This window comes from Propithecus coquereli, unplaced genomic scaffold (assembly GCF_000956105.1).
Source record: "Propithecus coquereli isolate 6110/MARCELLA unplaced genomic scaffold, Pcoq_1.0 Scaffold1, whole genome shotgun sequence".
NCBI lineage: Eukaryota > Metazoa > Chordata > Mammalia > Primates > Indriidae > Propithecus > Propithecus coquereli.
Window position 1 is genome coordinate 19,389,926 of NW_012133857.1, and position 27,969 is coordinate 19,417,894.

Sequence of the window (27,969 nt, forward strand, 5' to 3'; positions counted from 1 at the left end):
CCCGCCTCGGCCTCCCAGAGAGCTAGGATTACAGGCGTGAGCCACCGCGCCCGGCCTAGATTCTATAATTTTTACAGAATCCTTACACTCCTCAGGGCTTTGGGGATTAGGTTTAATTTTAGATAAATTATGATTACTCTTTGAAAAAACTTACAAACAGTACTACTTCAAAAATGCTTAAATATTAATGTTAACATTAATAGTTTCTTATTATGACAAGACTTGAAATCTTGTGCTAAACTAAGCAGATATTAAGGAGACAGCTATAATTCTGACATGGAAAGAAGTCGGAAAAGATACAGAACAAAATGTTGAGTGTGATCACATTAAAAAAAAATAACAGCAGGAAAAACAACAAATACATGTGTGCATGTACACACATATATACATATAGATGTTTCTATGATACACAAAGATCTATAAAAATGTTCAATGATGGTTATCTCTGAAGGATGAGATTTGTGGGAAATTTTACTCTATTTCTGTACTGCTTAAATTGTTTACAGTATGTAAATATGACTGTTGGGATTAAAATAGAAGTTTACCCATGACGTGACACATTCCCCTTCGACCCACTCGCTCAAGGCCTACTACTGGTGACTTTTAGTCCTGCAACTTAACATAATTTCATAGGAACTTACTAGAGAGCAAAGAAAGCTCCTGGTGTATAAATTTTGACTAATGTATTTCATACAAAGTGTTTCAGATTTTATATTAATGGAAGCAGCTCTTTATATTGGAATGAGTAGCCCAGTCTTTCTTTGAAAATATTTAATGCCTCTGGTCTCTCTGTTAATTGCTCTGCTACCCATCTTTTCCTTCCCTTCCCCTGGCCTCCTCCATCTCAGCAATAGTGGGACTAAGAGCTTATTGCTAACTGGTTGTTGGGACACAGAGCTCCCTACCCCAAATGTGCTCTCAGTAAATGATTTTAAAGAGTGGTAAAATCTGAGTTACGCTGCTTTCCCTCAGAAATAATATACAAACTCCCTCTAGTTCTTCACATGTTAAAAAAAAAAATTCCAGAAAAGAATGGTGGTTATAAATTTAATAATTCATTGAGAACCTTCCACTCTGGTCATCACTGGAAGAGATAAAGGACAGAGGAAAAGCAAAAAAAGGGAAGCAATGGAGAATTCAATTCAAATGGACAAAGGTGAAATACGGCTTCCAGTGGACAAAGTCACAGTCCCAAGCCAATATTTCAAAAAAAAAACAATATCCACTTAGGTCTTCCATTAATTGGAAAACAAATAGCCAGATTTCCAGTGGAGAGGACTCCCTTCTTGTCATACATCTTATCCATCTTTAATTGGCAGGTACAATGGGAAAATGGAAAATGAAAACACACAGTTTTTGTCACTTATAAAGTGTCCTCATTATTTAGTGATTATGTCGGAGCACTTACAAAAGGCAGGTTATCTTACCTTCTCAGTCAATGTAATATTGTAACAACATATACCGTTGATTGGAAATCATTAAACTGGGCTTGATATCAGCCAGATGATCATTATCCCTTTAGTGAATGAAAGCACAGTATTAAATAAACCAGAAAACTATTTTAAAATTTGCATTTATTTGCAGCTTAATTCTTTCGTACAATGCAATACCAACGGTATGAGTGCTGATGCTTTTATATTTGCACTTGTGTAATGAATTTGCTTTTAAAAAACCTGAAACTAGCATACTATAGGGATTTGTTTTGATATATGGTGAGAAATTTCTCACTGCTTTATGCCATAAATCAAGAGAAACTGAAGATCCCAAAATAAATCATATTGTACAATATAGTTAAGCATAATCATGCTTCAAAACGTGGTTGAACTTAATTGAAACATATTACATCTTTGTTCTTCAGATTATTTTACTTCAAATACTTTGTAGATAGAATCTTGTAGAATCACTTAGTCAGGAGTTTATTGATTTTAGCAAACTAATTTATTAGATTAACTGCTCACTTAAAAAATAGGCATCTTTTCTGAAAATGTTTATTAAAATATATAGGAAAAGTCTTTACTGTAACTAAAAGTGCCCAAATAGAATATGTGTCATGCTATAATAGTATTTACAATGTATTTTAAGAAAAAAATGATAATATTCAGATTAAATGCAGGAAAGAAAAAAAAAATCACATTTTCAACACTTGATATTTCCTTCCATTGATTTGTCATGCTCTGCAATTAGAAGATAATTTCACATGTTTAGTTTTCTATCTATTCCAGGAAGTTTGTGTTGAAATTTTTTTCGCCATTATAAACTGTGATTCTCTATGGGACCTTTTCAGCTTTGCACGCCGATTTTGGAACCAAATCTAAAATTAAGGAAAAATAAAATAGGTCTCAGAAACATTATTTTATTGTTCTTAATATTTCAATCAGCATGAGTAACAACTAAATTTGAAAATTACCTGGATTCTATCTTCCTCTAGATTCAATTTTCGGGCTAAGTCTTCTCTGATATCAATGCCAGGATAGCAGTTTACTCTAAAGACATTTTCCAACACTTCAATCTAAGAAAAAGGAAACAATACTTTAAAATGTTGATCTTCAGTATGTCACTGAAAACGGGCTTTAATTTCCATAGCAAAATAACTGCATTTAAATCTTTGGCAATTAATCTGAATGCCTTTTTAACAATGATTATCTACAAATTGTTAAAATATGATAGTCTATTGTTTCATTAATAAGGCTTCTAAACCGAGATCCCAAAACGAATGGGCTTTTGCTCAACAGGGTGTCAGTTAAAGCCTTTGTATTATCATTATTGGATGGAAAAACTTCCCACCTGGTTTTGAGTAAAAGCAGTTCTGGGTCTTCGGCCTCTATACCAACTCAACTCTCTTTTCAAAGACAGTCTTTCCGAGGCTGAAAAGTAATTTTCATATTTCAAAGCTCTTTCTTCTGGCATTGGGTGGTCCACAATACAAGGGAATGCAATCCCATTGGGAAGACTCGGGACATGTAAACACAGATTACCATCTTTCCCTGAAAACAGAAAAGTAAACCCTATCTTAGAAGGCCAATTCTATGTTCCACAAAGTTCCATAACAAGTAATCTCTGGAACTTGTCTTTAACTTCCTAGTGGAATTCTTCTGGGTTTCACAAGAGAACTGCCCCTTCATCAACCAAAAACCCAAAACCATACAAAAATGAATATCCTGCCTTGGTAATCCTGCCTTTTGGTCTCTGAATGTCATTTATTTTTCATTGAAAACAGATTTCAAATATCTGGTGTGACAAACACACACTACACACACTCACACACACACACAATCTTCTGAAGTAATGGCAGGTTGTTGGCATTTCCTGTGCGTGAACTTTACATCCACTTGGATCTTAGGCTGATACTTTTTTTACTTTCCATAGGACTCAGCTGGAGGTATTAAAAGTCCTACATGCTTCACTTATGTAATTGAATGAAACTGCAGTTTCTATGTAGTATGAAATAAAGGCCAAATTAAACACTGCAATGAAATAACAAGGAGTTTAAAAAATTAAGTTGTGGCATACCTGAGGGGCTGCAGGTGTCTGCCCAGGGCCTGTGGGGTTTCACTGATGGAACACAGTCTTTCTTCTGGTCCAGTCCTAAGATGCTCTCAATTGAAAAGGAGCAGGGTGAGGGTTTGCTTTCCCCAAGTCGAGCACCTTCCTGAAGGCTGGGAGACATCCTCTTGTGGGCTGCACAGAGCCACAACGCTGGCCTCTCTGCTGGCTCTGCCCCACGTGTACAGGGCTGAGTTCTTCCTGCAGTTCACCTTATAGCTCCGCTGACAAGGGGGCTGGATTTAGAACGTCACTAATTAAAATCCTGTCTTAGAAAGTTTTAGCATGTCAATGAACACTTGCCCAGCCAGCAGCTTAAGGAGTTAATTGTTTATTTGTTTGAAAGTAATTAGCAACTAATGGCTACACCAGGGGGGCCACCTACAGGGACAAAAAGTGTTATCTCTCCTAAACAGAACACAGACTTAACTTTCTCGAAAGAAGTGATGCACGAACATAGCACTCCTCTTTTATTTGAAATCATTAATGTATAAAATCATGCTTTTTATTCTGAAGTTTATACTTTCACGGACTCCAGTTACCTAAACATACAGGCAAGACAGGAGAGCAAAAAAGTAATAAATAATTTAATTTAAGTGAATTTTTGTCCAAGGAAATTGGAAAAAATAATAATCTCTTAATGCTATTACTGTAATTCTGATGAAAATGCCTGTTTTTCACATGCATATGTAACGGTGAATGTTGTCAATGAAAACACAATGGTATTTGGAGTGCAGCATACTGGAAAAGGTTGGCAACGTTATTAACACTGAGTGTCATTGTCTTCCAAGTGCCCGGATTAATACATAGGAACAGTTGCACCAAGAATTTTAAATAATTAATGGGCTAATTCCTCCTTCATCTTTGCTTTTAAATGAGAGAGACGCAAGTTTAGGTGAAGATTCATAGGTAAGCACCTCCAAGCAAATTAAAAGCAGGGCTATTTAAAGAGAGTAATTTCTCTCCCTACCACAGTCGTTTCAAAAAGAACATAGCTTATTTTGCAAAGAAAAATTTCCCCCTGTTGATCTTTTGAGGGATGGGGCAGGGAAGAGGGGGTTTAAGAAGATGATAAAGCTTGTGAAAAATAACCAAGAACAAAATATTTTAATTTCGTAATCCTTAAAAAAACTTGAAATTAAAAATAAAGTAGAACTGCTAATTGGGAGGATTTTGAAGTGGCTACCCCACCTCCACTGCCACAAAAGGTATAATACTTGTAGTTCTTGTACTCTGCTCCTCCTCTTCTACTAGTACCGTTTTGAAGATAAATTTAAGGGCTCAGCTTTAAACAACTGCCAGACTTTTCTTCAGGGAAGAGGAAAAGTAGTCGCCACTCACAGAGGAAATAGCTTCTACAGGATGGAGCTCAACTTCATCAGATTTTATCCTATCATGATCTCACAAATGTTAAGCTAAATCCCTCCTTATGTGAGCTCTCAGCTGAACAAAGGATCTCACACACAAAACACCAACAGGCACACAGAAGAATAGGTTTATAAATATACATGCAAAACCATTTTGAGGATGAATAAACCTGTGAGCATTTATCCTTCATGGAGATTTTGTATACAGTGTTGAGAGGTGACCTTAATCTGGTAAGACTAGGAGGCAGAGCAAGAACTCAGGACCTTCCCAGATTTCTTTCCCTCCTTCAGACATTCCTTCCTTCCTTCCACAATTGGTTGAGCACCGACCCAGGACCAGAAAAAACAGAATAGAATCTTTGCCTTCACGAAGTTCACAGTGGTGCGGGGTCGGGGGTGGGGGGTGACGGTGGGTGGGTCAGGGGAGGAAGGCAGGGAACAAACAGTAATTATAAGTAAATTATCTAGTCTGTCAGGGAAAAGAATGGGAAAAGGAACGAGATGAGCCAGGTAAGATAGATCATCAGTGCAGCAGCTGGCGGGCGGGAGATGTCAGGGCAGGCCTCACTGAGACCCTCACTGCCAGATCGGTGCCTCAAAGGCTCGTGGCGCAAGGATGCCACAGCACATGCTGAAGCAACTCCAGTTCCCAATTTCTTCTATATTAACAAGTACATTCCAATATTTTTATTCAGCTTGATTTGATTTTATTTGGATTTACAGAACCCTATTTAAATACGGATGAGTAGATGAAAATAAAAGGCAGGAAAAAAATTTTCTAAAAATGTGTGCAAAACATTTTCTCATATTCATTCAACAGATATTTTTAGGGCACTTAATATGTGCCAGACACTATCTAGAGGTGCTAGAGATCAGTGATGAACAAAACATGGTAATTTCAGAGAGTGATAAATACATTGGAAGGAGTAAACAAGGTGCCAGGGATGCGGAAGGGTGACTGAGTACAGTGGTTGATGGCGGAGGAAGGCCTGCCTAAGGAGGTGACACTTTAGCTGAAGCTGAGAACGAGCGAGCCAGCCTGCCAAGAGCCTGAGGAAAAAGCACTGCAGTCAGAGGGAAGAGCAAATACAAAGTTCTTGCAGCTGAAAAGCACATGCAATATCTGAGTTGAAGAAGGAAGTTGCTGGAGTGGAGTCAGCCTGGATCCCAGATGCACTTGGGGAGCCAGGCCAGGCTGGACACTGGATGGACTGCGTAAAGGCCACCAGAAGGAGTTCCACTGCAAAGAGAAGCCAGGGTAGGGTTTTAAGCTGGGACTGACATGACAGCATTCATGTTTTTAAAACCTTACTCGGGCTGCTCTGTGGAAAGGATTAGAGGGGAACGAGGGTAACCAGGGAGATAAGTTGGGAGTTATTTATTGAACACATGTTTACTGAGCATACACTATGTGCTAGGCATTGTTCTAGGTGTGAGGGATATGGTAGTGACGGCACAGACAATCCTTCAGGGGCAAGAGATGATGGTCCTTGCACAAAAGGGTAACAGTGAGTTTGGAGAGAGGTGCAATTCATCAAGAGTTTGTGGGAGATTGAATAATTGAACACTTGGTCCCAATTCTTCAATCCCTATCCCTTTGCTGTGTCTTCATGGCAGACATAGTGTACTTCCTACCTCTTGACTTTGGGCTTGTCGGTGTGACTGGCTTTAGCCAATGGAAAGTTATGTGAGCAGAACATGCCGGCATGATTGGTCTGCCTTATTGGGCTTCTACCATCACCATGAGATCATCCCTGGGATAGCTGCTGTCCTTCAGACTGAGCCCCAGATGGACACACATGGATTGCATCAGACCCCACTCCACCCTGCAGCCTGTAGCCAACCAAGTCAGCTGAGCCCAGCTAAACTCAGCCAAATACCCACTGACCTACAGTTTTGTGAGTGAGAAAAACATGCACTGTTTAAGCCACTGACGGTTTTGAGGTTAATTCACAGCATTCTGGAAGAAACTGCTCTTTGATTCAGGGGTAGAAGAACATGTCTTGCTGATGGATTAGATATGGAGGTGAGGGAAAAGGAGGCATTAACAATGACTGTTTTTTGGCTTGAACAAATGTGCCATTTAGTGGGGTGTGGAAGCCTGGGCCAGGGGAGGAAAGGTTTGGGGAAAAATGAAGAGCTCTAGCGTGGATAGCAACGCGCTATTGGATATATGAGTATGAGCTCAGTGATGAAGCTCTACGCTTGTGCACAACCAGCAAAGAGATGGTCTTAAAAGCCATAGGTTTGTACAAGATCACTCAATGAATGGTGGTAGGTACAAGAAAGATCTCAGGACCACGTCTAGGGTGCTCCAACGTTCGGAGGTTGGGGCAGAAGTGGTGCTGGGAAAGGAGCACCTGGTAAGGCAGGAGAAAAATCTAGAGACGCAGTAGCAGAGCCAAGAGAGGGAAAAGGGTCAAGGAGAAGGATGGCTGCAGCAGCATCTCTAGTGGTCTCTGCTTCCAACCATGAGCCCCTGTGGTTTTCTATCAACACAGCAGCCAGAGGATCATTTAAAACCATAAGTCTGTTATGTCACGATTCTGCTCAAAAAATGCTTCCTGATTACGGCCGGGCGTGGTGGCTCACGCCTATAATCCTAGCACTCTGGGAGGCTGAGGCGGGAGGATTGTTTGAGGTCAGGAGTTCGAAACCAGCCTGAGCAAGAGCCAGACCCCGTCTCTACTAAAAATAGAAAGAAGTTAATTGGACAACTAAAAATATATAGAAAAAATTAGCCGGGCATGGTGGCGCATGCCTGTAGTCCCAGCTACTCGGGAGGCTGAGGCAGAAGGATCGCTTGAGCCCAGGAGTTTGAGGTTGCTGTGAGCTAGGATGATGCCACGGCACTCTAGCCTGGGCAACACAAGTGAGACTCTGTCTCAAAAAAAAAAAAAAAAAAAAAAAAAAAGCTTCCTGATTTCAGTAAAAGTCAATACATCCTTGTTTTGTTTCTGACATGAGAATAGTGTTTCACTGTTAATAAAATGTCTACTGTTGGTTTCTAATATTAAATAAATGCTACCTATCTGCCACAATGTTATAATAACACAAACATAAAATATCCATAGCGCTTTATAGCTTCTAGAGCATTTTGGCATATTTAATCTTCTCACAAATCTTCCATTATTTTGTAGCTGAGAAAACAGAAACTGAGTACAGTTGTAATATGCAGAAGTCACTAACTAGCAAGCAGCTGAGCCTTGACTTACATTTTGTCTCCAAATCCCCCGTTCTATTGACTTTACCAATTAATGGTCACTGGGGCATCTTCACTAAAGATCTCACAGTATAAATATCAAAGTGTACTGATCAGTTAAGAAAAATAAGTGAAAACCTTGCATATGATATAAGGTCAGTATCTTTCAACACTTATTTTGAAATGAGAAATAAAAGACTGATATATGGACATTGAAGAGATTTTAGTAATGATAAAGTTGAAAGTCCGTATTTTAAACATCTATAGGTACAACATAAAGTAAAAACTGTGAGGTTTACGTTTTGTTTCATTAACTTGGAAATCCACCCAGGTTTTGGTAACAATTTATTTTTAAATTGTATATTGGGATTAAGACTCAAATAATTAACATCGGGAAAAATGTCCAAAGTCTTAGGTGTTTTGGTGGAGATTTCTGTAAACCAGTTATACAATTATTATGCTGTGAGCATACTAAGAAAGAAATGCAATAAGCAAAGCTTTACTGACACATGCCTCTTAAACTCTGCAGAGGAATCACACCAATTTGAGACTTTCCGTATTTTGCAGTGTCATCACAGCTCACTGCAACCTCAAACTCCTGGGCTTGAGGGATCCTCCTGCCTCAGCCTCCTGAGTAGCTGCGACTACAGGAGTGCACCACCGCACCCAGCTAATTTTTTTCTATTTTTAGTAGAGAGGGAGTCTTGCTCTTGCTCAGGCTGGTCCTGAACTCCTGACCTCAAGCAATCCTCCCACCTCAGCCTCCCCGAGTGTTAGGATTACAGGCATGGGCTACCGCACCAGAGCCCAGTATTTTTTTTTTTTGAGACAGAGTGTCACTCTGTTGCCTGGGCTAGAGTGCCGTGGCATCAGCCTAGTTCACAGCAACCTCAAACTCCTGGGCTCAAGCGATCCTATTGCCTCAGCCTCCCGAGTAGCTGGGACTACAGGCATGCGCCACCATGCCTGGCTAATTTTTTCTACATATTTTTAGATGTCCAGCCAATTTCTTTCTATTTTTAGTAGAGATGGTGTCTCACTCTTGCTCAGGCTGGTCTCGAACTCCTGCGCTCAAACGATCAGCCCGCCTAGGCCTCCCAGAGTGCTAGGATTACAGGCATGAGCTACCACGCCCAGCCAGGGCCCAGTATTTTTAAATGTTAAAATGTTTTCTAAAATAAAAGTTTATTTTTTACTGCAATATCTTCAGTGTTTCCTAGCACAATGCCAAGACAGACATTCAATAAATATTTGTTGAGTAAGTGAATAAATGAATGGATGGAACTAGCAATAGGTGACATTTGAAACCTGACATGCAATTTAATTATTACACTACTGTGTAACGATTAATAATTGTTTACTATTTAAGTTTCCTTAAACAGGGTTTACTATTGTTGCCATTGCTTTTAATGTGTAAGATAATCCCAGTTTTCTGTGAACTATGTATATACTACTCCAGGGCAATCCACAAATTAGAAGACATTATGACATTCTGTAACTAAAATTTAACAAGAGTCATGTTGAACAATTCGTATCTGCTGTAGTTCCTATGGCCCTCATCTGCCATTGTTGTTCCTAGAGACAGTATCTTTCCCAGTGGTTCCGAGGTTCAGGAGAGTAGGGACTGTTTCATACACGCGTCTATCTCTCTCTGCACCCAGCACAGTGCCTGTCACACAGGAAATGTCAAATAAAGGTTTGTTGAATAAGTTCATTTTATTTTTAAAATTTAAAAAACATTTCAGCCTTTATTATTCTCAAATCTCAAAAGAGCAGTTTCATATTTTTCATTTTCAAACCAGTTAAAATTGTATACAGTATTGTGGCTGGGTGAGGTGGCTCATGCCTATAATCCTAGCACTCTGGGAGGCCGAGGCGAGTGGACTGCTTGAGCTCAGGAGTCTGAGAACAGCCCGAGCAAGAGTGAGACCCTGTCTCTACTAAAAATAGAAAGAAATTAGCTGGACAACTAAATATATATAGAAAAGATTAGCCGGGCATGGTGGCACATGCCTGTAGTCCCAGCTACTTGGGAGGCTGAGGCAGGAGGATCACTTGAGCCCAGGAGTTTGAGGTTGCTGTGAGCTAGCCTGACCCCACTGCACTCTAGCCTGGGTGACAGAGTGAGACTCTGTCTCAAAAAAAAAAAAAAAATTATATACAGTATTTTGTCTTGTGTACGTATAGGTCTCCATTTAAAAATTTGATATAAAATCATCCAAGACATAAATGTATTTTCATTTTTAAAAGATTCATTTTGTACCACGGTACATAGAGTAAAATACGACAGTTTCCTTCGTGTCTATCTCATTTCACCTCCCCAACTTACTAGCTACCACTACTAACAATTTAGTGCTTCTCCTGCCTGTCTTTTTAAAATACCTTGACATAAATAGGAGGATGCACACATACATATTTTTATCCACATGGAATCAGACGTGTGGTCTGTAATGTGGTCCCGTCCTCCACAGTGTGATACACACACACATGCTGTGTCAGCATGTATAGCTCTGCCTTTCTTCAACAGCTGCTTGGCACTACATCTAGTGGATAAATCATAATTTACTGAACTATACCCCTGATCATGAGCACACAGGTTGTCTCCAATTTTTATTATAACAAACATGGCAATGAACACTTTCTACGTACATGTTAGTACACATGCAGTCATATTTCCATGGAAAGATTTCTTTGAAGAGTATATTATTTTTTGGTGGATGCTGCCATATTTCCTTCTAGGTAATTTTTACCAATTAACACTCCCACCCAGTATAGCCCTTGTTCTTATGTCCTTCCCAGGTGGACAGTGGGAACAAGAAAACCCAGGGCTGAGCTAAATTAGACTCAGGTTTTCCCCAGACTCCATATTCAAAGATAAAATAGTTTAGGATGTAGGGCTCCAAAGGGCTCAGGCCTCGACTTTAGTGCCATTTAATCTAATCACTGTAGATTAAATAGGAGTTATTAGTTAACCCAAGAAGCTGATAGTTATTTATAACATTGTTTCTGGGGGATAAATCTTATGGTTTTAAACAACTTAAAAACGTTTGAATCATAACAAACATTTATTAAACCCCAGCATATACCAGGGAGTGCACTAGGTACTCAGAATATAGGGTTGAAATCATTCTGCCCTCAAGAAACTCATGATCAGGAGAATAGTAATGAATGTTAATTTTATTAGGTATGATAATGTGATTATGGTTAAGTAGAAAAATGCCCTTTTAAAAGATGTTCTACTTAAGCATTTACAGGTGAAATTTCATAATGTCTGGGTTGTGCTTTAAAATACTTCAGGAAAACAGAAAGAAGACCAAGAAAGAGATAATTGAAGCAAGGATTGCAAAATTTTGATAAATGTTGAATTAGAGAGATGAGTGTATATGGATTCATTATTCTATGTTTGTAAATGCAAACAATAAAGTTGTCTTAATCTTCTAGGAACACCAACTACATACACAATTACAATATAAGAAAATGAAGACATGGGCACAAGAGGCTAAACAGAAAATGGCCCAAATCTGCTTGGGTGAGATTGAGTAGAACTGAAGAGTGGTTAAGAGCCCAATTCTGATGTCAGATTATCTGGGTCCAAATTCCAGCTCCATCTCTTCTTAGCTATGTGATTTTGGGCATATACTTAGCCTCTCTGAGCCTGTTTCTTCTGCAATAAAATGGGATAATTACAGCACCTAATTGAGGATCAAATGGGATAATATCTGTAAAGCCCTTGGAATGGTGCCTGACATGTAACAGACATTATATAAACCGTTTACTATAATTTATTACCTTTATCAACATCATGAAGGCTTTTTCAGAGATGTCTTGAGGCAGGGATGTTTCAAGAAAAGGTCAGAGAAAAGTAACATAACTTAAGGCCAATCAGGGGTAGGGATGTGTATGCACTTATATGTCTGTTGAGGGGAGGGAGAGGAAGGAAGTTAACTGGATTCCCTTATTTCTAGCTTAGATGACCAGGTGAATGATTGTATCATTACCTAAGAAGGGAATACAGAGGAGAAGCTTTATCAATCAAAATACTATGCAAATTATGTTTCTAATTACATAAACAAATGAACAAGTATTTGGCAAATTGAATTACTTCAAAATTAAAATAAAGTTTCCAGAATGAGATGGTAAAATTTTAGTGAAAATTGGCAGAACGCAAAGATTCCAAAGTACTTTAGGGAACAACTTTGTCTAGAAGAGTAAATATTATTGTCATACAACTCACACGTATAATCTAAACAAGTTCATTTTAGTACTGGAAGACACTGCAGAAAACACTTCAGAAATCCAGCAATTCAGATATCAATAGAATTATTTTAAAATAAATATATATTTCTAAAAGGTTATAATCAAGTAAGGCAGCTGTCATGGTTACACTGGATTCTCCTATGGAGGTACTAACTGACACTTCTTAGTGGTGTCTAGGTCCTCACAAAAGCGGATACTGTTTGCACGGAGGAGGCAGAGAAGAGCAGAAATGATTTTTGGAATATTTTATTTTGAGTGTGCAGAGGTCTCATCCCTTTCCAGGACCCACAACCTTTTCTTTCCTATAGCCAGGACACCTAGTTATTTAATAATCTCTCTTTAAAAACAGAAAAATTTTAAGGGAAATAATAAACAATTTAGCAATATATCATGTTAACTGTTCTACTCATGGTTATGACAATGTATCAGTTTTCGTTTTGATTTTTAATGTTTTCTATTTAATTTTGAAACAATCTCAAACTTACAAAAAAGTTGCTAGTACAAAAAACTTTCCTTTCTCCAACTATTTGAGAGTAGCTGTTGACATGAGGCTCCATTGCCCTGAATACTTTAGTGTGTTTTTCCTGAAAACAAGGACTTCCTTCTACACAATCACAATAAAACCATCAAAGCCAGAAAATTAACACTGATTACATTACTACAATTCAATCATCGGACCCCATTCAAGTTTCACCAATTGTCCCAAATAATGTCCTTTATAGCAAAAGAGTCCAGTTCGGAATCACATATTGCCTTCAGTCGAGTCTCTTAAGTCTCATTTGATCAGCAACAGGTCCTCACTATTTCCTTTACCTTCATGACCTTGACATTTTTTGAAAATTACAGTCAGTTACTTTGTAGAATGTAGAATGTCCTTCATATAAAGTCATCTGATGTTTCCTCATGATTAGGTTTAGGTTGAATATCTTTGGCAGGAATGTCACAGAAGTGATACTGTGTTCTTCTCATTATTTCTGACCAGGCAGCACATGTTTTTGATTTGTCTCATTGCTAATAATATTTAACTTTAAGCATTTGATTTAGATGGTGTCTGCCAGGCTTCTCCATGTATTTACTCTTTTCCTCTTCATAATATAGTATTTTGTGGAAGAGGTACCATAAATATTATATAAATATTCTGTTTCTCATCAAATTTTCTTTTTATTCATTTATTTATATCAGTATGGAGTCACTGTTTACTGTTTTATTTAATGGGTTATAATCTCATTATTTATTGTGATGCTCAGATGCCAGTTGGAGCCCCCTTCAAGCTGACTTCTATGTCCTTTGACACATAATTTTTGAGCATTTTCTACTTTCTGGCACAACAAGATGTTCTAGCCATACCTTGTTCTTTTCATGCTATAAGCGCTAGGGTCAGCCATTTCTCCAAGAAGCTCTGGTTCTTTTTAATGGAGAATTGTGTTTGGAAGCCAAGATCTGGGCTTTATGTGTGTTCACTGTTATTGCAGTATCTCTGCCCCCAGGCTCTCTCAATGAAAGAACTAAGAAATATATGTATGTGATACATACACACATTTACAACTATATTTATTCCTATATATTTATTGAAATCTATGAGCTCACATGGATACCTCTAATTCCAAACCCAGCAACACAGGGTTCATTTTAACTTTCTTCCTTTCCATATTTGCAATTCCCTTTGACAGTGAGAAACCTGGCTTTCATTATCTTCAATATACTTATTTGATCTATCCATGTATGAAACCAAACTTCCACTGTCAACATCCCCTACCTGCAGAGATGCCTTCGTTCCTCACTTGAGCTCTGACACCTCGTCTGGGCTGTACAGAAGCCTTCTTTGCCCCACCAGTACCCTGTGCTAGTGCTGGGTGCTCCCCATGGGCAAAAGCCCCTCTCTCCCTGCTTGGGCTGACACTCCAGCCCCAGCCCCTCTCCATGTGGATACTCTCTACATCCTCGCTCTTAGATGCAGGCTCTGAGACCCTGCACCAGGCTGCCCTCCTTTGCAGACACTTTCCTGACCCCTTGGGTTCTGAAATCCTGCACCCGGTTTCCCCCTGACCCCTGCCTTACAAAAGGTCCTCAGGCTTGGGCTCCAACTGCCGTCTCATGCAAATGCTCTCCTCACCCTACTTTTGTCCCAATCTCCTGCCCCTGCCCGCCAAGATGCCCTCTTTACCCTTCTTGTGCTGACACTCCCCATGCAGATGCCTTCTTTACCTTGCACAAGCTTTGACTCCCCACACCAGGCATCCCCTCTGTGAGGATGTCCTCCTTACCCAGGTTGGACTCAACACCCTGTTGTGGGCCCTAATGGCTTCCCCATCCTGCACAGGCTGGCCTGTGCCCTGGCCAGTTCACCTGGCTCCACCTAATGGCTTTAGGATAAATTAGTATTCAGAAAAGGAAGAGGAAAAGCTATATACCCGTTTTTAGATTAAAACATTGTCTTCTGTTAATAAGACATTGCTTTTTGTCCTGTATAGTCACTGTGATTTAGCCAAATCATTGATGGAATTTTTTCCTTTGAATCAAAGTATCTCATAAATTCCTGAGTTTACTCAAGGCAATGTTAATTTGCCCATAATTTATGATACCTTAGATCACTAATTCATTCAGATTCCCCAACATTCTTTCAAATCACAACTTCTATTAAAGGTGTTATTGTCCAAAATCAAGGTAAAAGCCAAAGTACTCGCAGTAGGCTGCCAGACTTTGCATGATCTGGCCTCCTCTCCCCGCCTGCTCAGGCTCTCTCCTGGCTCCCTCTTCTCCTGCCACTCCTGTCTTAGAGCTTAGGCCTCTGCCCTGGTGGTCCCTCTTCCTGGAATGCTCTCCCCTCAGAGGTCCCCATGGCTCACTCCTGAGACTCCTTTAAGTTTTTGTTTTCAATGAAGTCCACCCTGAAAAGCCTATTTAAAATTGCAACTGCCCCCCACTCTGTTTTCCCTGCTTCATTTTCCATAGCATTTACCACCTTCTAATATGCTGTACTTCTAATACTACTTACTATGTTTATATTTTATTGTCTGGCGTTCTCCTCACCACACCTACTAAACTCTAGCTCCACAAGGGCAGAGATTTTTAATGTTTTGTTCATTATTTAATAAATATTTGTGGAATGGAGACAGCCATTCCCTGAGGTAGTTTGAATCCCAAAACTAAATTGGTGGCGCCATCTAGCGTTCATGGAAGGATGTGCTGGTTAACCCTGAGAGTCTTATTTGCATTAGCCATTGGATAAATATTAATAGTACTGATTTAATCAATTCTCAGTTACTGTTTTTTACTGCCCTCTGTGGTTCTGCAAAAATTAAAATGTTTTCAATGATTAAACAGTCATGGGATATAATGACTTCTCTAAGAGCAATTTCTTCTCCACTGACTTGCCTGTTCCTTCCAGAATTCCTATAGTGGTAGGAGTGTGATGAAGGTCTTCTACCTTTTAAACTTGGGGCACCTCCACCTCCCTACCTCCAGTCCCCACCAAAAAACAAACAAAAAAAACTCAATATGGTAATAGTGCTTGCTGTTTTGGTACACCTTTTCTCCAGAATACCAAAATACATATTTATTGATTTTTAAGTTTTGGTTTTGGCCTCAAAAGCCCCTAAATCAAAGTGATAAAACATCAGCAAGGGCAACAGTAATTTTGTTTAAAATAGCATCAGGAATCTCTAAGATAATAAACACAATTTTCTGATTTAGAAAATACTTGCTTCTTTAGATATGATAAAGAGGAAAAAATGCAGAAAATGAAAGCTGCCTTAAACGTAGATAATGAAAAGGATAATTAGCTAATTTTTACTGAATGCTTATTGTGCTAGGCACTACTCTGAAAGCTCATTAATCATATTAACAACCCCATATGTAGGTTTTCTACATTAAGCCTCATTTTTCAGATGATGGAGTGGAGACACAGAGAGGTTAAGAAACTTGACTAAAGTCACAGAGCTAGTAAACAGTGGAGCCAGGACTCAAACAAAGCCAAGTGGGCTGGCTCCACAGCCCATCCCCAAGAGCTTACATCCATGCTCCCATCTATAATACCTCCCCACAGAAGTGGAAATGATGCTGCTTTGTGTCAAAGTTCTTGGCCTGATCAAAGAAGTTAATTTATTAATGTCCTCGTCTTCTAAAAAAGAATGAGGGCAACCACAAAAGAAGCAAAAGCATATATAATTATCCTAGAAATAAGGTTTTATTTTCTTTACAATTAAGAAGTAGAAGCTACAGAATTTGCCCTGTATTCTAAGGCTGCTGTGGCAATGAGCAAAAGCATGTTAAGATCAAAGCCATGACCACTGAGATCATGGTTTGCAATGGCACAGTGAAGAACCAGTTGGTCTTTTCTGCCCTTTTACTTGTTTTTGTAACCCACTCCTCAGAACTTTTTGTTCTATTCTCCAATTGCCCAAAGCTTCCCCCTACTCTACTATTGGTTCTAATGTTTCAAAATAGATAAAATGAATCAAGTTCCAAATTGTAAATTAATATACCTATCTCTTGAATTTGCTTTATCTCAGCTGGATGTTAAAGACATAACTGAATTATCTGTTAAAGTTAGTCCCACTAAGGGGTGATTTATTAGGTAACATCCAGAATTATTTGCATTGTGCATTATATTCTTGAAAGGAGCATGAATTCCCCAGAATTTCAGATTGATGGAGTCTTTCAGAAGATATTTGTGAGTAGGTGGTTTCCAGGCTCTTTCTTGCCTGGAAATGATGTCCCTCTTACCATTCTCATCTAGAACCTAGGATTCTTTTTCTAAATGTTTGATTCTTTAAATTTTCTAAAATACAAGGTTATTTGGGAAGGGGACATGGTCATTCTCTATCTTGGATAGTTTTTCAACATGTGATTTGAGATTACCTGCTTCAGACTTACCTAGAGAGATTCTCAGCCCCACTTCTGAAATACTCCATCAAAATCTTCCAGCAGGGATCGGGAATCTGTATCCTAACAACATCCCCAGATGATTTTTATGTGTGCGTAAGTTTGGAAACCACTGACCTAAAGGGATAATTTTTAAAAGTAAAGCACAAGCGTCATTTGGGTTGTTGGATTCTTTCCTATTACAGACCACAGACCAGACTTCAAGCAGTATCATGTAAAAACCTAATTATAAGAAGAACAAATATAATTTTAGGAGACTAATAATTAACAAATCTATTTACAAGATTGTATGTCCTTTTGTTGTAAATTATATATGTGAAACGTCCCAATGAATTATATGTGTGAAACATCTCAAAGAATTCTTTGGTGGATGTAGTTTAATCCTGACTTTCCTTCCATAAAATTAACCAGCTGCCCAAAGTTTTTACTACGCTACCCACACACGAGTCTCCAGTAACCCCTGAGGCATTCTCTGAACAAGCCTCATTTCCTGTATAAAAGGAAATTGGCTTAAAATGAACCGAGTTTGGTCAACTGTACAAAACTTAGGCTGATTAAACTTCAACTGGTTATCAAAGAGGACTATGAATTCTGCAGCTTTGGAGATGTTTTAAAACAGGAAATATAGCTATTTTTGGATGAGTAGGGTATACAGTGGTGGCCTAAAGGTAGGATCGAAATAGAAGGTTAGAACTAGATTCCTTCTAGTTTTATAATTTGATTAAACTTACCTCCCCCCTCCATTGAATATTAACCCGTTTTTGTTTGGTTTTTAACCAGCTAAGCTTGGCAAGAATTCCTTGCCTCTCTCTGGTAATGTAATAGCCTCTTGAGAATCCTTTACAGAAACAGTTTAGATGCACATAATATACAAAGAAGGAAACCATTTAATTTGATGATAATACCACACCCAGATAATTCAGATACCTAATATAATTTTTCATTGGAATTATTTGGTTTGGCCAAGTTAATTGGGTAACTCCTCCCTTCAGTTACATCATATAATTACTCTTCTTTCTTATACTTTGTTTTCACTTACTCCTGATTCTTATCAGTTGTCACTACCTTTCTTCTCCTGTTCTTAACATCTAAATCACAGTTCAACCAAGAAGGTCACTTACCTTGAAAGTATTCCTTCTTTACAGCCTGGTTGCATGGTGCTTGTGCTGGCAGAGTAGAAAAGAGATATCGAGGATAAAGGACCCATAACACAACTGGGAACCCTTAACACATTATAAGGACTGACTCCAAACCAACTTTCTCAAAAACTAAAGAACTCCTCGAGAGAGTGACTGGTTGATAAACAATCTAAGGGAGAGCTTTTATTTAAAGATTATAACACTAAAGATAATTCTGTAAAACTACAATGCAAGTCCACCTGACCAAACTTTTAAAACATAACTTTATCTTTCCTTTAAGAGATGAGAAAATCTAGTATTATAGTATAAAATATGTAACTTTCATTCCTGTTACTATATTTGGATTTGTTCCACTGTATATCTGCATTTGTTCCAGTGTATCTGTGGAACCAGGCAGCCAATAATCTTTACTTAGCATCTCTCATATTTCTGGAATGAAAATAGAATGGAGTAGTGGGATTAACAGCTAGATTTTCAGAAGACAGTTATTTTGTTATTTAGTTATTTTGCCATTTTCTTTGTACGCTGATAAAAGCCTGTTATAACTCTCCAGAGACATAAACGAAGCAGAGAGAGATTGGGAAAGAAGGATGAAGAGGTAGGAGGAAAGACTGGATTCTAACCCACATCCGGTCAAACTCCCCAACTTCTTTGAGCTTCACTTTATTGTATTAATAAAATCAAGGGCTAAAGAAGCTTTTTAAAGCCTTTTCGAAAACTTTCTGATGGAACAGAAATGCTAATCAGTTACCACCATAATTAACCAGTGTTTCCTGATTTCGAAAAGACGTTTCCCTTTGTGATTGAAAAGAAATACGGAAGCCAGAATTTGCAGCGTCAGTACTGAAGGACTGACCTTGAAAGGCCAGGTAAGAACTGACGAATTGTGAACGAAGTCACGTGTTTTTAACTGGATATACTGATATCCAAGTGCCCAAAAAAATAATTTCGAGTCTATGGTCCACGAATTTTCCAGAAAGCCCTGTTAATGACACAACTTAGGCTCTTAGACATCTGAGTTAGCCAGATGGTGGTTAGCCAGCACCATTTTGCTTGAGGGGACTAAGACTGGATGCTTCGGGCAGGGTTAGGAAGGTTATAATTTGAGGAAACTAAAGAAAGGCGCCAGCAGTAGGGCTTTCCCAGGGTCTCCGATTAAATATGTTACGGGAGAAGTAAAACTTCCCCAAATTCCCCGGTGTGGTCCTCGGTGGAGGCTCTGGTTGCCCGCACCGGCAAGCCATGGAGGAAACAGTCCCCTACGACTTACATCCAAACGCGCGCGCGCTAGGAAAGCGCTCGCCCAAAGCAGATAGCGCGGTGTCGGCCGCAGCCCCCAACGCCTCGGCGTCCTGCGTTTGCTGTAGAGCCGGGCGCCGCGAAGGAACCTCCCGACCAGCCCCGCAAGCGCTGATGGGCGTCCTCAGGAGCCAATGGGCGCTCCGGGAGGCGGGGCAGCGAGGCCGAGGGGGCGGGATTTCCCGCGCAGAGGCTCGGGCTGCGCCTGGCAAGGGCTGTGCGGGCGGGGACGGCTGCCGCGCCTGCAAGAGAGGGCTGGCCCGGGTCAGCTGCTGCGGGCGGGCCGGCGCGGGGAGCTGTGGGCGGCCGCTGCGTCTTCTGCCGCCGCCCTGCCTCCGCCACGATGCCGGGGATCGACAAGCTGCCCATCGAGGAGACACTGGAGGACAGCCCGCAGGTGAGGCCCGGGCGGTGGCTGGAGACGAGGGAGACCCGGGTGGGCCGACCGCAGGCCTGGGCCGCCGCAGGTGCCCGGCCCGGCCCAGGTGGGCGCCGCCGCCGCCGCCGCCCAGGTGCCCTCGCCCGTCGCGGGCCGCGCCCCGAGCCGCTCAGGCCAGGCCTGCCGCCCCAGGCCCGCGTGGGCCCGCGCTGCTGGGCCGAGGGCCGCGGACGGAGTCCGAGCCGGCGTTCGTGGGCCCGGCGGTCACGTACGCGCGCGGGTCTCCTTTTATTTGACGAATGGTGCTGTTTTTATCACCGTGATGTGAGGTGATAAATCCCGATCGTGGAATTTTCTCCCCGAAAGCCTCTTCGGAGAAAATGCAGAAGGGGAGAAAACCCGGTAGTCTCATGATTTCTGAGGCTCAGCAAGGTAGAGAAGGAAATGCATAGTTTTTCTTCGGGAGATGCTGAAGGGTGTGTGTGGAGAGCGGTCGGCGAAGCCTGTGACCGGTCCTGGAGCCTGCGTCCGCGCTCTCCGCCCAATGTGCCCGTGTCGCGGCCGTGACTGTGGCCGCTGTCACTCGAGCTGTGCACGGCATGTGATGGACGGTGCCTTCACGGCCCCACAACTGCGCGACGCTCGCTGCAGACTCGGCCCTAATAAACTTATCAAAATAAAAGCCCTGTGTTCTGTGTTTTGTGCGTTGGAGACGATACTGGTATGGTTGTTCTAGCTTAAGACGGTTTTGGAAAATATAACCATTTGATGTTTTTTCAATACTGAAGAATGAAATCAGCTATATTAAAAAAGATGTTGGTGGGGGGCTGCAATTTGCATAGAGAAACTTCATCTCTAAGCCTGCCTTTTACACTAATTTAAACGATTTAAGACGATGTTGCTGGTTGGATACCACTTAGAATGAAAAATTTCTGGAGTATTGTTCGTTTAGAAATACAGTTAATATTTAGAAATATTTCATGTGTCTTTACAGATTAATATGGCCCCCAAAGAAGAAAGGAAGGAAAAGTCTAGATCCCCCTTTCCTGGATGGCACTTCTGCCATGGATTTTATGCCAGTCTTAATTGCCAAGTTGAAACGGGGCTCTGATTGTAGAATTGATTTGTTCTTTTTCATTCTGAAAGTTATCTTCATATGCCAGTTGTCTACTGGTAATGTACTCTTATCAGTATATACTGACAAAAAGAGAAACCCACATTTTGGTTTATCTTGACTGTCAGTATAGCTGGTTCACATTTTTCTTAATGATTTCCCTAGTATCAAGTTAAAAGCTGTATTTGTTTCAGATGATTTGCAAAAAGCTTTGTGGGATGTATTGGTCAGGTGCCCTTTGTCATTTTACTTTTTTATTATGTAATACTCAACAGGTTGCCTTACCTTTCTTCTCTTACCTGGCTTGTTTTTTATAGCCCTTAAAGGCTATAAACAGCTCAGAATGGGTTGCACAGTGCCCTAGCAATGACTTGGGAGGCAGAGATAATCTCTTGACTCATCTGATTAATTTCTTGAGCTTTTCACAGAATTAGTTTACAATTTGAGAATTAGAGTTTTTCCCCCCCTTTGGACAAGCATGCATCATATTAGTATCAGTTTTACAACAATTTTTTGTTTGGGCCGGGCGCGGTGGCCTGTAATCCTAGCACTCTGGAAGGCCGAGGCGGGCGGATTGTTTGAGCTCAGGAGTTTGAAACCAGCCTGAGCAAGAGCGAGACCCTGTTTCTACTAAAAATAGAAAGAAATTAATTGGACAACTACAAATATATAGAAAAAATTAGCCGGGCATGGTGGTACATGCCTGTAGTCCCAGCTACTCGGGAGGCTGAGGCAGAAGGATTGCTTGAGCCCAGGAGTTTGAGGTTGCTGCGAGCTAGGATGACGGCATGGCACTCTAGCCCAGGCAACACAGTGAGACTCTGTCTCAAAAAAAAATAATAATAATAATTTTTTGTTTGTTTTTTTGAGATGAGGGTCTTGCTGTGTTGCCCAGGCTGGAATGTAGTGCCTATTCACAGGCATTATCATAGTGCACTACAGCCTCAAATTCCTGTCCTGAAGCAATCCTCCCCCCTCAGCCTCCCTAGTAGCTGGGATTACAAGTGTGCACCATCAAGCTGGCTACATTGATATTCTTCCCATTTCTAGAGGCAGTTGAACTAGGTAAAATTCATTTGGAAAACTTGGGACAATTGGGATTTAGGAAGGGTAGAGACTTGGAGGTGATTCTCAGGCAGAACCTGTGGCAGGATGGAAAGCCTTGGATCTGGGATTGAGAAGACAAGGGTTTTAGTCTTCACTGCCACTTAGTGCCTTTTGCTTTAGGGCAAGTTACTCAACTTCCCTGAACCTCAACTACTGTAGATAGGGAATGTTTCTATTTTGGACCCTGATTATACAAAATACTAGTTGCTGGTTCAGAATAATTGGAAGGTAGGAGAAAGGATACACATACAAATGCACACACCTGTCAGGCACCCAGCAGCAAACCCTAATAACAGTTTGCTTTCTTTAGTCTTCTTTTCTTGTACATATTTTAATGTAATTGAGATTATATTGTGCATAACGATTTTATTTTACTTTTTTTTTTTTTAAAGAGACAAGGGTCTTGCTCCTTTGCCCAGGCTGGAGTGCAGTGGCATCATCATAGCTCACTGCAACCTTGAACTCCTGGGCTCAAACCATCCTCCCACCTCAGCCTTCCAAGTAGTTGGGACCACAGGCGTAAGGCATGGCACCTGGGCCTGCTTTTAACTTAACATTATAGCTTAAATATCTTCTCATGTTTTTACGTTCTCAATAAAAAATTAAAGACAGCACATTTCCTTAACTGACTTAACAATGAACCCATCATTGTACTTCCAGAGTTTTCCCGAAGTTTTGTTTTTATAAATAGAGTTGAGATTAATGCTTTTGGGTATAAATTTTTCTCAGTTTGGACTATTTTATCTAGGATAGAGTCCAAGAAGTAGAGTAACAAAGAATATGAAAACTTTTAAAACTCCTGATAAGTTTTTTATTAGATCATTTGATCCTAAGTGGCCTGCCAGTTGCTGTGTAAAAATATTAGAGCATGGGAATCATGGAAGACTATCCTTAATTATAGTTTTCCTTTTTTAGTTTTGATATACAGTAACTATTAGAATAGGGGAAATTTGCAAGTCCAAATCCACCTGGTCAAAATCTTTAGAATTATCTTGCCCAAACCACAGGATTCTGCGAAAGATCGTTATCTGTTGAGGCAGAAAATCTTAAGCCTATACTAGATACTTTGTCCATGTTTATATTTTGTCTTGAAAATCAGAATCAAAATTAAACTTGTTAATTACTAAGAACAGGTATGATCTTTAAAAAATAATTGATTTTATGTGTATTAATAGATAAACATTTTAATGATTATCCATCCTTGATAAAACGGTGAAGACAAACCCCAAATGTAGATATTTTTCTTTGCATAATATGAAATACTCACAGAGTATGAGATGTGCCTTTTCCCCCCCATGTTTTAACATCTCTGATTGAGATTTTCCTTAGAGTTGATGGTATTTTAACAATTGCTATCAGCCAGATGGCAGTTGCAGTGTAATTGGTATTGCCTACAAATGTACATACCTGGTTTTTTCTCTGGGCATACAGGCCAAGTTCAGCCTTTCAGTGTTGAGCCAACAAATCAATTAAGAACCATTTGAGAAAGGAATATCAGTCCTGCTTTGCCCGAAAACCTTCCTTTGATACCTGGTGAGATGTCAAACACTGCCATCAAAACTTGCTGAATGAGTCAATGGCTTGGAAGAAAATATTAGGGACAAAAGTGGATCACTTCTACGAAGTACTTGTTGCCTCCTCTTGGCACAGAGAATAATAATGTATGGAAAACATGGATATTGATGACTCTTGAGTTGAAAAGTGATTCATAAGAGTTAAACTCTGTGAAGTTTTAGAAATATATTAAATTTATGCTGCATTTTCCTTTTTATGTTTACATGAAAGCTATACAAGATAAAATTCTATCTGAAGGTTTATTTCTGTAAATATAAGGTAAGAATTTTAAGGCATAAGAAAATCTTAAATCATAAGTTAATTGCCAGCATTGTTTTGTCTTTGTAGTACATATATAGAAATAGTGCATCTTACAATGCATACCATCATAGATTCAATGAAATGGTACCATATTCTATTTTTGTAAGCTGCTAACTTTAAACGAACAGTAAATATACAATACTGAACTTGATGTTGGTACTTTAAAATAGGGAACTGTTTCAACCCTGTTTTGTGTAATTCCTTGAATTGGAATTACCCATTTTTAGAAAAAAAATAAAACTAAGTGGCAGATTTTTCTTAAGAATGTCACTAGCCAAACAAGATTTCCTGATGCTTTCTTTTTTACTTCTAAAAATAGCACTATGGGGAATTGGAGTGGAGTACTAGAGTGAAAGAAATTCTGTTAAATCCAAATCTCTGAGGCCTGGGAAAGCAGAAGACTTAAAATGAGGACTTCATATAATTGGTATAATGATCTTGTGTCTTTTTGGTTTTCTCTTATACTACGACTTGCTTCCTCTTCTGAAAATAGGAAGCTAAGAAATAATTTGATTTAAAAAAACAACTTCTAAGGCAGAGGCATAAATTATTTTTGGAATAAAAATACAAAGTCATGTTTTGGATTTTAAGCTGCAGTTATCTCCAGTAGTAGTTGGTATTTTAATTCTTCCCCTGCCTTTGGAATATAAAATAGTGAGTGTACCTTCCCTATGAGTTTCCTTATCTTTGATAATTTTTATTGATATTCTTAACATTTACTTATTGATAGGTTTTTTCCTCTTAAAATGAAAATAATTTTTACATGCTCATAGTAAAAACAAAACAAAAGTCAAACAATATAGAAATGTATGAAGAAGAAGAAGAAAAAGAAGAAGAAGAAGAAAACCCCAAATTCTGCACTCAGAAAAACCTAGGCCGAAAAGTTGGCCATGCTGGGGAGGGTACTGTGATGTTATTTTAGATTAGGACAGGGAGGGGTTTGGCACTACTAGAAGAGACCATGGAAGAAGAGAAATAATCATACTAAGTTATTCTGGAATGAGACATTTAAAATATTTATAATACATGAAAAAGCCCAAAATATATAATATGTGGAATGCTATTAATTTAGCTTTGAATGTTTCTGTTGATTTTTTTGTTTCGTTATAGAATTTTTAATTATAAAAATATACCTCTGTTCTTCTAAAGTTTGTATGACATAGTTGGAAAATACCTCTGCTTTAGTGAAGTGAAACAAAACAAAATACCCTGACTTCTTGGCATTGCTATCAAAAGAGAGAAAATAGACTGAAACGCAGAATTTTTGCTTCCTTTAGAAAAAAATGTTTTTCTCTCTGATTTATATAATGATTTACATAAACTTATTGCTTTTATTTTATGCAGACAAGGTCTTTACTGGGTGTATTTGAAGAAGATGCTACAGCTATTTCCAACTATATGAACCAGTTGTATCAAGCTATGCATCGAATTTATGATGCACAGGTAAAAAGCTAAGAACTAACTCAATACTATTATTTAAAAATGAGTCTTTAAGCCCCAGGAAGACAGAGATACTCTCTGTCTTGTTTACTGATGGCCCTGTCCTGGGCTCATAGTAATAAATCTTTGTTGAATGGATGAATGAACAGTAAGTATTTTGTATTACAGAGTTTACATTTCAATTATTAGTGTAATTTGTAGCACTACGGAAGTGATGAAGATTGAAGCTTCTACCCATTCTCCCCAAACGCAGTAAGACCTTTCTTACTGAAACTCACTGATAGTAGTGATCTTTGCCTAAGATTTGACTGAGGACCCCATATTGTCACTTAGTATTTCCCCTAATCCTGCTTTTAATATTATGGAACACTTCCCCTTTTTGAGTAGAGGATTTGCAAATAGTCTGCCTCTATCTAGTTAGAAGAAGGTAATAAAAATTAGATGTAGCTCTGGAGTACAAGGAGATGAATTTAAGAAGGGTATGACTAGATTTTCTTGTTGACCAGGCATAAAATTTGAGGTTATTTTTGGGTAACTTAATTATAGGCTTTAGCAGCAACCTGGGTTCTATGACAATACTTTCTTTGGGATTAATTAAGTGAACAAGTTTGATTTTTTTTTCCCCTCTTATTTTCTCCCCTTTCTGGATTCACATTTTCATTATGTACTTGAAAAGTTATGATAGTTGTTTATTTTTTTCTTGTGATAGGTCTCTTGAGGCTTTGATTTCTGACCACAGATAGTTGATTAATATGTAAAAGAGGCCGGGTGCGGTGGCTCATGCCTGTAATCCTAGCACTCTGGGAGGCTGAGGTGGGAGGATTGCTTGAGCTCAGGAGTTTGAGACCAGCCTTAGCAAGAGCGAGACCCTGTCTCTACTATAAATAGAAAGAAATTAGCCAAACAACTAAAAATAGAAAAAATTAGCTGGGCATGGTGGCGCGTGTCTGTAGTCCCAGCTACCTGGGAGGCTGAGACAGGAGGATCGCTTGAGCCCAGGAGTTTGAGGTTGCTGTGAGCTAGGCTGATGCCACGGCACTCTAGCCCAGGCAGCAGAGTGAGACTCTGTCTCAAAAAAATAATAATAATAATATGCAAAAGAAATATTATTTTTGTCATTCATCACTGGAAAAAACTTTAGAATTAAAAAAAAATCTCATATGGCTTTGTTGCTATGTTACGTGACTAATCAACCACATTTTGGTTTTATGTTAGTAAACTCTTATCATAGTCTAGTATTGGTATCTAGAGAGGCATAATCAGTCATCATTGTAGACTCTAAGATTTTGCTAAGGTTATGTCACTTTACTTCTAGCTTTTAAAATAGTTTAATGCTGGCCGGGCGCGGTGGCTCACGCCTGTAATCCTAGCTCTCTGGGAGGCCGAGGCGGGCGGATTGTTTGAGCTCAGGAGTTCGAAACCAGCCTGAGCAAGAGCGAGACCCCGTCTCTACTAAAAATAGAAAGAAATTAATGGGACAACTAAAATATATAGAAAAAATTAGCCGGGCATGGTGGCACATGCCTGTAGTCCCAGCTACTTGGGAGGCTGAGGCAGAAGGATTGCTTGAGCCCGGGAGTTTGAGGTTGCTGTGAGCTAGGATGACGCCATGACACTCTAGCCCAGGCAAGAGAGTGAGACTCTGTCTCAAAAAAAAAAAAAAAAAAAAAATTTAATGCTTAAGTTTTTATTGGCAAAAAAAAAAGCGCATACCTGGAACACTGCTGAATTCCTTTACAGTGTCTGTTTCATGGTTTGAATTTCCTTTTAAAGTTCTTTAATGGTAGTTCCCTTTCCAGTGATTTAATGAGGGTTTTAAAAAACATACTATACAGTATTTATGTTAAGTGATATTAAATAAAAGTGGCCTAGGTATCTTCAACTAAAACTTTTTTCTTAATCAGTAATATTGTGCTAATTTGAATGCTAATCTTTTTCCATAGAATGAATTAAGTGCAGCAACACACCTGACTTCAAAACTTTTGAAAGAATATGAAAAACAGGTATTGTATATTGGAGTTTTAAAAGCATAATTTAAAATATGCAGTGATACACGTTCTTATCAAGAATCCTTAAATTTTTTTGAGTTCACAGGTTATGCCATTGAAATTTCACTATGGCACTTCCTTTGAGATACTTTTAATGATTTAATGCTAGATAGAGAGGCTATCTAATTTACCTCTCTTCTCTTTACAAATGAAGAAACTGGGGCTTGCTCAAAGTTACACTGTTGGTTATTGGAGGCACTGGAGCTAAACACCACATCTTTGCACTCCCAGTATGGTGTGCATTCCAATATACCATGTTAATTGGTTACTTAACAAACATTGTAACTAATGTTTATTAATTATATAAATTACACT

The 27,969-nt window shown here is 39.3% G+C and overlaps 2 protein-coding genes across 2 annotated transcripts in view; one reads left to right on the plus strand and one right to left on the minus strand.

Moving 5' to 3' along the window:
- Positions 1-1,919: 1,919 nt before the first annotated feature.
- On the minus strand, positions 1,920-18,413 carry HESX1 (HESX homeobox 1). Its single transcript, XM_012650264.1, is given in 6 exon segments — positions 1,920-2,245; positions 2,248-2,311; positions 2,408-2,509; positions 2,785-2,984; positions 3,511-3,779; positions 18,375-18,413. Coding segments are annotated over 5 exon segments (555 nt in total). The 5' UTR covers positions 3,668-3,779; positions 18,375-18,413; the 3' UTR covers positions 1,920-2,213.
- A 1,479-nt stretch (positions 18,414-19,892) lies between these two features.
- The window catches only part of APPL1 (adaptor protein, phosphotyrosine interaction, PH domain and leucine zipper containing 1), a 39,730-nt gene continuing 31,653 nt past the window's right edge, over positions 19,893-27,969 (plus strand). Inside the window, exons 1-3 of the mRNA XM_012640866.1 lie at positions 19,893-20,088; positions 25,511-25,609; positions 27,550-27,609. Of these exons, the coding sequence (XP_012496320.1) occupies positions 20,035-20,088; positions 25,511-25,609; positions 27,550-27,609 (213 nt within the window). The 5' untranslated portion in view covers positions 19,893-20,034. The remainder of the gene's footprint in view (positions 20,089-25,510; positions 25,610-27,549; positions 27,610-27,969) is intronic.